Source organism: Macaca fascicularis, chromosome 3 (assembly GCF_037993035.2).
Source record: "Macaca fascicularis isolate 582-1 chromosome 3, T2T-MFA8v1.1".
NCBI lineage: Eukaryota > Metazoa > Chordata > Mammalia > Primates > Cercopithecidae > Macaca > Macaca fascicularis.
Genome location: NC_088377.1, coordinates 108,322,624 through 108,334,644, shown reverse-complemented (window position 1 = coordinate 108,334,644; position 12,021 = coordinate 108,322,624). Strand labels below are relative to the sequence as shown.

Genomic DNA, 12,021 nt, shown 5'->3' with positions numbered 1-12,021 from the left:
GGACACATGCGTTTCTCTCCAGCTCTTACATCCTGAGTCTTGGAAACACCACTTGACCAACTGAGTCACACTGTGTCCTGCTTTTCTTCATCCTGGGGCTCCAGGATCAACACAGCCTTAAGTTTTTAACACATTCTCATGTTTCTCAGGTGTCTTCAGCTTAGTCATTTTCTGCACATCATAAAGCGACTTATCAGGATTTGGGAATTAAATTCCTGTGAGCACGTTTAGTTGTACAAAATGCCCTTTTCCAGAAAGTATATGTAAAAAACAAAGACCAGGATTGAGGGAAAGAGAATCTATTAGTGAGAAAGAATAGATCTGAGGCCAGGCATGATGGCTCATGCCTATAATCCCAGCACTTTTGGAGGCCAAGGCGGGAGGATAGCTTGAGTCCAGAAGTTCTACACCAGCCTGGGCAACATGGGGAAACCCAGTCTCTATAAAAAATACAAAAGATTAGCTGGGCATGGTGGTGTGTGCCTGTAGTTCCGGCTATTTAGGAGGCTGAGGTGAGAGGATTGCTTGAACCCTGGAGGTGGAGGTTGCAGTAAGCTGAGATCATACTACTGCACTCCAGCCTGAGCAACAGGACAAAACTCTGTCTCAAAAACAAGAGGAAAGAGCAAATCCTTAGCTAAATAATTATCAAAAAGAACAGATAATTATTGAAATAAATAATTATTGAAAAGAACAGATCCCTAGTTAAATAAAAATTGAAAAGAGATACATATTGAATACTGAAATGTGTAGCAAGCATCAATTAAATGTAAGCGGAAAAAGAACTAAAAGTCAGAAGCCTTTGTTTTCCATCCATTTCAGCTCTTTGGAAGGTAGTCCATGCAGTGGTTGAGAGAGCATGTTGTGGTCTAGGCACCACTCTCTTATTTTTCATTCACCTCAACCCAGCTTAAAAGACATATTTGAAGTTCATTTATTCAAATTCAAATAAACTTGTAGCAAGTACGTTGGCATAGTTGAAGCAATTTTACTTGTTCTGTTCTGTCACATCATGCAACAAGCGAAGGCTATAATTACGTTTTTACTTGAACTGTTGGGAGGCAATATACTGCCCCCGAGGGTGTAAAGGTTCCTGTCTAGAAAGGCTTCATCACACACTGGCATGTTTTGCAAACCCAGAAGAAGCTAAAGGGTAGTAAAGAGAGGCTTCAAACCCTGCTCAGCCAAATAAAGAGGAGATACAGTGATTTCTTGAGTAAAACATGGTAAAGTCATTAGTTACAACCCTTACAACAATCATTAGGCCAGTCATGCCATAAGACAAGCCCTCAACTCCATCTGTGGCAAGGGGATTTGTTTGCCTGGACTTTTGGAAAGTACTAGGATTCTAAATACACTCCAAATTCACATCGTGTGGATGTTGCTTTCTTTTCCTGAATCTGATAATATAAGCTGATATAAATCAGATAATAAAAACATGTCACACTTCAAAGGCCTTATGAACCAACATCCTTTCACAATTTTTAGATGAGATTTTGAATGTATAAACTTTCCCTGCAAACATGTTCTAGGGGTGACTCAGTTTCTTTTAAAATCTGCATAAGGCTGGGCATGGCAGCTCAAGCCTGTAAATCCCAGTAATTTGAGAGGCCAAAGAGGAAGGATGGCTTGAAGCCAGGAATTTGAGACCAACCTGGACACCGTAGTGAGACCCCTGTCTCTACAAAATTTTTTTAAAATTAGCCAGATGTGGTGTCTTGTGCCTGTAGTCCTAGTTACTTGGGAGGCTGAGGCGAGAGGATTGCTGGAGGCCCAGAGTTCAAGGTTGCAGTGATCTGTGATTGTGCCACTGCACTCCAGCTTAGGCAACAAAACCAGACCTCATCTCTTAAAGAAAAACAATCTTCATAAATAGCTCAATGTTAGTGAATTTTCACTGACTATATTAGAAGACACTGAAAATAATTCTCCCAAGACATTATCTGCAGAAACTTAGACAATTTCTGAACCACCTTTAAATCCTCCTATTGACAGAGGCTTGGAGGGCATTGTGTTAAAGCGGCACGTGCCACTGGTTGGCTACTCTGAGGCAAACTCTGCACCCGGCAGTGAGTATTTGTGTGGTTCTCCCCCCAGGTCCCATGGGAAGATCTCCGTTATCTCTTTGGTGAGATCATGTATGGAGGCCACATCACAGATGACTGGGATCGCAAACTGTGTCGGGTATATTTAGAAGAATTCATGAATCCATCTCTGGTAAGACATTTGTAAATTAATTAATTTGTAAATTAATTTCACTGAGGAAAAAATTCTGGTAAGAATTTTATAAATGAATTATACTATGGGTAATTCTTAATGTTATTGAGGATGCTTGGCCTCTTGGGAAATTTCTTAGCAAAGCAGAATCTCGGGTTCCATCCCAGACCTACAGAATCAGAATCTGCATTTTCACAAGTCTTCCAGGTGATTTCTGTGCGTGCTAGAGAGTGTACCAGCGTGAGGCACCCTCACATGCACTGACTCATCGGTTCTTTATAAAAACCCTATGAGGTATGCAGAGCTGACACTGTTATTCCATTTTATAGGCCGAGATGCTGAAACATGGGGATTTGCCCCAGGCCACTAGGTTGGCATGGGCAAGAGACGTGTGCGTCTTTTGATAGAAGTCTTTTGATTTATATTCCAGAGTTCATTTCACTAAAGTTTCTTTTTTGCCTGTCATAGAAGTCCTAGAGAATAGTCTACAGTTTGACCAGTATCAGTTACTCTATTATAATATGTGCTCTAGAAAAATGTGGTGAATAAGTATGTGAGGTGATAGATTTGTTAATTAGCTTGACTTAACCATTCATGATGTACACATGTGTCAAAATATCACACTGTGCCCCATAAATATATATAATTATTATTTGTCAATTTGAAATAAAATTAAATCTAACAAGATAGTCCAAAAGATTATATCAGCCACGTGCAAGGTAAGAACCTTATTTGGATCTTGTTCCAAATGAACTGTAAAAAAAAAAAAAAAGACATTTATGACACGATGGGAAATTAACATTAACCTATCATGGTAATATAGAATTCCTGTTAATATTTTATGTGTGATAATAAAGTAATATAGTTATTTTTTTTTAAAGAGAAAAGATCCTCCAGGGTGAACCTGGAGGACATTATGTTAAATGAAATAAGTCAGCCACAGAAAGACAAATACATGTTCTCATTCACATAGACTCCTAAAAAGCTGATCTCCTATAAGTGGTGAATAGAACAGTGGTTACCAGAGACTGGGGAGGGAGAGAATGGGGAATGAATCGTCAATGGATACAAAGTTACCATCCCTAGAAAGGAAGAATAAGTTCTGGTGTCTGTCCTATTGCACAGCAGGGTAACTGCAGTCAACAATACAATATTGTATATCTAAAAATAGCTAGAAGAGAGGATTTTGTATGTTCCCACCCCAAAGAAATAAGAAATATTTAAGATGCTGTGCCTAATTACCTGATTTGATCATTACACAACATATACATGTATCAAAACATCCCATTGTACTCCATCAATATGTACAATTATTATGTGTCAGTTAAAAAGACAAGTATGGTGATTTGAGAGCCTCATTCTTCCTTCTCTCGTGAGGAAGAGGCAGATCACCCCTATAGGTGGAGTTTTTAAAGACCAGGCATCCTTGTCCCATTTCTCATCTTAGTAATCCCGTGTCTATGTGAATGGTTCCAGTCCGGGGCTGTGTTTTCTGGAAAAAGTACTCCATTTTTGTTTCTCATACTGCACAAGCTGAGTGTGGTGGCTGTAGTTTTCTCATGCTCTCTCTCTCATGGCATCCAGGTTCATGGCCATTCCTGGTTATTTCTTGGAAACCTAAAGCACCCGTACACCATATCATGTCTATTTCCAGCTGGGTGAGACACCAACTATGTTTAAAGCAATGCTTTTAATAGTTTGAGCAATGTCCTATTTATAGTTTCTCTGAAACTTTCACCTCAGAGAAGCATTATATAGATTCGATCACCTTCCTCGAGTTCATTTTAAGAAGTAATATAATCATATCAGTCTAATATTTAGTCTATATTAGATTAAATCACTAAAATCGTATTAGTCTAATATTTAGTCCATTTTAGACTAAAATACACCAGGAAAACATAGTGTATTTTAGTCTAATATAGAAAACTGGGGACATTATTTTGTTACTAATTTTAATAATGTGGAACAATTTGGAGAGAGTGCAAAAAATGCACAATGTTATGTAATTGCTTCTTTTGATGGTGAGTCTCATGGTCTTTCCTTAGTTCTAATGAGCAGGACCACATGTCAGAGAGAGACTTCCAATTTAGCACAATTAGAAGTCACTCCTCAGGAGAGGTCTGGGAGCAAGTTACCATGGAGATGGGAAAGCTAAACAGTGCCAGGCATGCGACCTTTACAGAGGCTGATTTCTCTGAATGATGGTGGAGGGCAAGGGGCCCGCAAGGAGCTCCTGCGGATGCTCCCTCCCCTGGCTCTGGCCTGTGGCTGAGGGGAGAATTACTGTTGTCAAATGCAGCAGTCCATTAACCTTCACAAGCCTGAACTCCCATTCAAATGACTGTAAAATAAATATAGGTGATGAAACCTGAAGGGGCATCAGTGGTATGTATAAGCCCTTCAGAAATTTAGGTACCTGACCTTCCATACAGATCTGGTGAAGTTTTCAGGATCGAAATGCTTCATTTGCAAACTGGCATCCTCACTGGAGAGGAACCTCCTGAACTCACCAAAGGAAATTAAAGCACTTAACTGACTTGCTGTCAGAGGCTGCAAATCCCAGTTATTTTGTTCTCATGCACGTTTCTCCTGTTCATGCTGTTGATATGATTAGCAACATGATCTAACACTTCATCTGCAGGACATCTTTTTGCCACTTCCCACAAGTGGTTAACATATTTGGAAATTAGTGTCTTTGGTTGCAATGGAACATGATCAAAAAGCAACACGTTCATGGTGTGGGGTTTAAAGTTCTGCTGCTCTTATCAAAAGAATCAGAGTGCTTTCAGTGATATCTTGCTGTTAGGAGGATCAGTGAGTTTCTTGTTGAGTGAATGAGTTTGCGCTCAGAGAGAGTTCTCCAATGGGCTTTAGAGGGTCTCCGGCCAAAGTTAAGAAAGAAAACATTTTCTCACATAAAGCATGTATTTGGCAGTGTTAATTAAGAAATACAGTAAATTACTTTCAGAGAATAAGGTACCAGATCACCTTAAAGTTATATCATACAAACTATTTTAGTAATATAGAATAACAAGAATCTGGGCTTTGAAGTAAAAAACAAAAACAAAAAACACCATTGAAGTACCTCTCTGTACCTCTATGTATTTGCCGTATGATGTACTTGACCCTCTCTTAGCCTCAGTTTCATCATCTACAAAACAAGAATGATCGACTTACAGGTTTGCTGTCAGGTCTAAACTTTGGTACAATGCTAGAACAATATGCTTAATAGATGGGAAATCTTTTTATTATGAAGTATACATTTTCATTATATATATTTAATACTTGGCTGTACATTAATCTGTGATAACAATGGGAATCCTTTAGTAAATACCTGCTCTTTGCCAAGGGTCATTACCACACACTTTATATGTATGATTCCTTCTTACTATAATCTGGAGGAGTAATTATTATCCCACTTAATCAAAAAAGAACCTCAGGCTCAGAGAGGTCAAGCAGCCAAACCAGGATTTAAACTCACAGGCAGACTCCAAAGGCTGGTCTTTCTCTGCACCATACTGCTGTGGCTGGAGTGCTGAGCTGTTCGTAGCACAGGTCACCAAAACAATGACTTGTATCTGTATGTAGATGGTGTACAGGCCGACACTGAGAACAACACGGGCAATATGGAAGACCAGAGTTCTGGTTCTGCTACTGACTTGCTGTCTAGCTTTGTGCATGGCTTCCCTGTGCCTCAGTTCATTCATTTGTAAAATTAAGGTATTGCCTGGAAAATCACCAGTGTACCTTTTCATTCTCAAGACACCATGATAATTCAACCTTGAGTAATATCTAAAAATCCCTAACAGCATTTTGGGGCCATGGCATTTTTGACCCAAAAGGCCAAGGGCAAATGCATGTGTTTAAACTCACAATGAACTAGAGCTTCTTGTCATTACCAACACTACTTGGAGAGGCAGTGGAGTCAGGGACGGTTTTTTATTAAATGCCAGAAAGGAAAATGTAAAAAGGACACTAATCTCATGGAGTCCAACATAGTGGGCTGGATGCTGGTTCTCCAGTTTCTAGTAACTGTCCCTGCCCCTGATTTCAACAAGGATGATTTCAATTTTTTTTTTCCTTCTTTTTGAGACAGAGTCTTGCTCTGTTGCCCAGGCTGGAGTGCAATGGCGTGATCTCAGCTCACTGCAACCTCCGCCTCCCAGGTTGAAGTCATTCTCCTGTCTCAGCCTCCCGAGTAGCTGGGATTACAGGAATGCACCACCACGCCGGGCGAATTTTTGTATTTTTAGTAGAGATGGGGTTTCACCATGTTGGTCAGGCTGGTCTCAAACTCCTGACCTTGTGATCTGCCCGCCTCGGCCTCCCAAAATGCTGGGATTACAGGCATGAGCCACTGTGCATGCCCAAAAATATCATCCAAATTTTTGATGATATTTTCATGATGTGGAGGTTCTTTCTGCATGAGCATGATTCTATTGATTATTTTTTAAAAAGGTTTTACTAAGATATAATTTGCACACCAATTTAAATTACACAACTCAAAGGTCTTTAGTATATTCTGCAACCATTACCAGTTTTAGAACAGCTTTATTACCCACCCCCACAAAAAAAACCCTGTAACCATTAACGGTCAGTCACCATTTATTTCCCACCCCATATTCCCCTATTCCCCACCCCATATTCCCCTATTCCCCTATTCCCCAGCCCCCGGCAGCTACTAATCTATTTTCTGTCTGTATAGATTTGCATGATCTGGGCATTTTATATGAATGGTTTCATGCAGTATGTAGCCTTCTTTCATTTAGCGTAATGTTTTCAAGCTTCAGCCATGCTGTAGCATGTATCAGTACTCGATTCCTTTTAAGACCGAATAATGTTCCATTGTGTGGACATACCACATTTTGTTTACCTCATCTCTCAGTGGACATTTGGGTTATTTCTCCTTTCTGGTTATTATGAATAATGCTGCTATGAACTTTTACGTACAAATTTTGTGTGGACATATGTTTTCTTTTGTATATGTACCTTAGAGTGGAATTGCTGGGCTAAGTGATAACTTTATGTTTATCATTTGCAAGTACCACCAAACTGTTTTTTAAATAGTGGCTGCACCATTTTATATTCCCTGCAGCAATGTATGACGGTTCTATTTTCTCCACATCCTCACCAACACTGCTACTGTCCACATTTTTTATTTTAGCCATTCTGGTGGAGGTGCAGTGGTGTCACATTACAGTTTTGATTTGCGTGTCCCTGAAGACTAACAATGTTGAACATCTTTTCATGTGCTTATTGGCTATTTGTGTATCTTCCTTGGAGAAAATGTCTATTTAGAATTTTTGATTCTTTGAGGCTTTATAACAGCTTTCTCAAACAAACCTCCCCCAAGGCAAGAACGTTGGCCACTGTGTAGAGAGCTCTACAACTATGTCTCCTTTGGCAAAAAGCAGCTTTTCATAAAAACTCTTGAGTGGGAAAGGAGAAAGTCTAGATTCAGCTTCAGGATTCACTGGGCTCCTTGAGTATATTAACGTCTTGACAGTTTTCTTAAAGTAAAAGGGAACACAAGTCTCTATATGGAGGACATTTCCCAGGTTTTGTTTTTTCCTTCTAGAAAAATCAAGATGTACTAAAATCAAGTCTACTGCTAGGGTACGAGGAAAACCAAAACTAACATAAGAGCCTGCTGTGTGCTGAGCTGTTTGCATACCTTATTAAATTCTGATAGCCACAACCATTAGGTTGCTGTTATGAGCAACATTTTACTGATAAAGAGACTGAAATGCAGATAAATTGTCATTTCTTAAGGCCACCAATCCATTAAGTGATGGGAGCTGAACCAGGCTGTCTAGCTGTAAACCTCAGGCTGTTTCGAGTTGGCTGTTTTCTTTTGCTTTGCTCATTGCCTACCATATGGAAGGCACTTGTCACATGTCTATAAAGACTAATTTTCTTTCCAAAGAGCATGGGTCATTTGCAGTCCCATCAACAGTACATGAGCATGCATTCAAACAAATGTCCCCATGGCAGCTTAACCTTTCCAAGTGGTTTTGGTTTTGGTTTTGGTCAGTTTCTTTGCTTGAAATTCTGTTTTTAACTTTTTGTTTTTATTAAGGACAGATTAACTGCGGCTTCTGAAACTTCTTTCAATTTCCTAGTAAGCACAAATAGAGAAGACCAAGTACTTGTTTGTAGGGAGCAATGTTCAGTTGGGATGTGTGGATTCTAGGTTTTGGTTTTCTTATTCATATTTTGCTCATATTTTTATTCTGGCTACTTTATCCATCGTATACTAATAATGATGAGTTTAACTCTCCTGCATGGTTTTATCTTGGTCACCCTGAGCCAGGTGACATTTAAGTTTTGATGATTCTCATATATAAACATAAAATGATACAAATGTGAATAAATAAAACCAAGCCAATGGATACTGGTGGTGGAATAGTCCAACTTCTTCCTTCCCATATTCATTGGGTCAAGATTTCCATTTCTGGCAATATGAAGGATTAGATAACTTAAAAATCCTCCTGGTACAAAATAAAAATAAAAATGCTCAGTCAAATATTTAAAATGCGCTTGGAATTCACAGAAAGCAGTTGAGCATCCTTATTAAGGACGTAGGCTTTCTACATAACCTGGATTGTAGGTTTAAGAAGGAAAGAGAAAACCACTGTTAAACGCACATGATTGTATGGAAATTCACACTTACTTTGTCCTCTTTAGACTCCCAGTTCCTTAATAACGAGGTCATATGGAGCTTGTACTTCTAAGGTTTGTTGTAGTGTACTGGGTGGTGAGTACATATTACTAAATGAATTAAAGAATATTCACTTTGTCTCCAGGTGATAGTGAGGGGACCACAGCGTAGCATACACAGTTACAGACAAATCCATTTCAGAAACCCACTTAGAAAATCTAGGCAGAAAATAGCTACATTAGGTGATAATTTAAAAATAACATTCCCCTGTACATTTAAGTGCACATACAGACAGGATTTATGGTGCAAGAGACTGGGAGAATTAAGACAGAGGGGTTAATGGTCCCTGGAAACCAAAGAGCAATCAGGGAAAAATAAATCTAAGATTATACTGTTACTTAGAAAAATGTAAGCACTTGATTGACTCTGTGTTTATGGCTGGTCAGAGACTCAGGCTCATAAATTCTATTGTTACATTTTGAAGTTCTATGTTCTAATGTTTAGAGGGTTTGTTATTGCTATTCACATTGCCTTTGTTCAAAACTTACCTCTAAATGGAATGTCTACCCTCTTGCCCCAGCCTTATTAAAGTAGATGGGCATGATAAAAGCCCACTTTCTCCAGCCTTTCACTCAGTAGGTAACTGTATTTAGCTCTCAGGGTCTGTGGATCCTAAACAAGACAGACTCTGCTGTGAGCAGCTCAAAGTCCTGGGAAGGTAGGATCCGTCTGACTCTTAGTATATATGGCCTATAAATGGTACTTATATACACACATATTTTTCATTAAATGCATGTATCATTATTTATATTTATAAAATTCAGGTATATAAATTCACATCATATATAAAATGATGGGATGCAGTACTGTGGGAAGTATGGTGCCCTGGGGAAGTACAGGCTATAGAGTCCTACTAAAATGAGTTCAGAATTAAGATTTAAATCAAATGTCTACCTCAGCAAATTCACATCAGAGTCTTGACTTCCTCTCTGGGAAATGGGGATGGTTGGGAGAATCAATGAATAGGAGTGTGTTATAGGGTAGCCCGGGCTCTGTGATGGCTCATTCCTTTTATGTGCATGTATCACACTGCCCCATGCACACTGCAAACTGAGTCTTCTTAGGGATAGGATTAATGGGTGTTCCTTGGGATCCTCCCCAGAGATCAGTCTGGTGTTACATACAGAGCAGAATGGTTGATTATAAAACAGTTTAGGGAGCCTGCTACCCAGCCAGCATTGTGCTGGGGCCTTCTCATCAGGGTCTTCTCGAAGTGTTGAGGAAGTGAAAATGGATGCCTACCTACATTTGGAATAACTGACTTTTCTTTTGTGGTTGAAGATTGAAGATGAACTGATGCTGGCACCAGGATTTGCTGCCCCACCCTACCTAGATTATGCAGGCTACCACCAGTACATAGAGGAGACGCTTCCTCCAGAAAGCCCGGCACTGTACGGCCTCCACCCAAACGCTGAAATAGAATTCCTGACAGTGACGTCCAACACTCTCTTCAGAACTTTGCTGGAGATGCAGCCCAGAAATGCACTCAGTGGTGATGAACTGGGGCAGTCTACAGAAGAAAAGGTAGAGAACTTTCCTTCCTTTTCTTTTTCATTGAGGTATAACTTACTTGTACTGAAGTGTACTAATCTTAATTGTGCAAATCAACAAGTTTTTACCTAGGCTTATACTCATCTAACCACCATCTAGATGAAAATAACATTTCCAACACTCCAGGATACTCGTGCCTCTTATCAGTCAACATATCCCTCATCTCCCCAAGAGATAATCAGTATCTTTACCTCCATCATCACAGATTAGCTTTACCTAATTCCAAATATATGAAATCATACAGTGTGCATTCATCCATGTCTAACTCCTTTCATTCTGTATTACATTTGTGAGATTCATCCATGTTGCTTATGTACCAGTGGTTCATTTTTGTTTTGAATTTTATATGAATATAAAATTCTTCATTCTACTGTGAATGGATGTTTGGGTTTCTTGTTTTTCACTTTTATAGAAATATCACAACCATGAACATTCTTCTACAGTCAATATGCAAAGGTAACTCCCAAAGGCATCCATTCATACTACCCATTTCTCTATACCCAGAAGTGGGATTGCCAGATAATAGGGTATGATGTTTAGCTTTAATAGTATTCCCAATCAGTTTTCTCAAGTGGTTGTACCAGTTACTCTCCCACCAGCAGTGCATGTGAGTTCCAGTTGCTCTATCTTTTTGTGATTTTGTAAGAGTAATGATATCTCATAGTGGTTTTAACTTTGCAGTCCTCAGTTGAGGAATAATATTGAGCATCTTTTCACATGCTTACAGTCATTTGGATATACTGTCTACCCCTGCTGTAAATGAGTTTAAGATTTCGGGACCAGATAAATTACCTGTCAGAGTGATGCCAGCTGGCAGGCATGATGTCAGAACTAGAGGCAGTAGTCTGAGAAACCAAGGAAAGAAGGAAAGCTGCCTGAGGCTAAGGACAGGCAAAGTTCTTCCATCTTTTCTCCTCTCTAGATATTGACTGGTTTCTCCAGCTCAGTGGAGCTGTCTAGATAGAATGAATACCATGTACATTCTCATACCTTTAATATATAAATCTTTCATTCCTTCAGAGCAACTACAGAAGATAGAAGTTTCTTTGTTAAAAATGTTGATCTAAATTGGGAATTTTAGGATGCCGTGGTTGGGAGGGCAGGATCATAGTTCACCAGAATTTGCTTATGCTTAAAAGGCTTATTTGGGTTATGTGACTTTTATTTTTTATTTTTTGAGACAGTCTCATTCTGTGGCCCAGGCTGGAGTGCAATGGCACCATCTTGGCTCATTGCAACCTCTACCTCCCAAATTCAAGCGATTCTCATGCCTCAGTCACCCAAATAGCTGGGATTACAGACACGCTCCACCATGCCCAGCTAATTTTTGTATTTTTAGTAGAGACAGAGTTTTACCAGATTGGCCAGGCTGGTCTCGAACTCCTGACCTCACGTGATCTGCCCATCTTGGCCTCCCAAAGTGCTGGGATTACAGGCATGAGCCACTGTGCCCAGCCCCTGGTTCACATGGCTTTTAAAAGGATCTTGTTAATTTAGCAGATTATAAAATACAGTACCCAAATAATAGGCTT

The 12,021-nt window shown here is 39.5% G+C and overlaps 1 protein-coding gene across 1 annotated transcript in view; it reads left to right on the top strand.

The window, feature by feature from the left end:
* DNAH11 (dynein axonemal heavy chain 11) overlaps positions 1-12,021 on the top strand; it is a 385,830-nt gene that overhangs the window by 366,995 nt on the left and 6,814 nt on the right. Inside the window, exons 76-77 of the mRNA XM_065542209.2 lie at positions 2,098-2,217; positions 10,220-10,462. Coding sequence (XP_065398281.1) covers positions 2,098-2,217; positions 10,220-10,462 — 363 coding nt within the window. The remainder of the gene's footprint in view (positions 1-2,097; positions 2,218-10,219; positions 10,463-12,021) is intronic.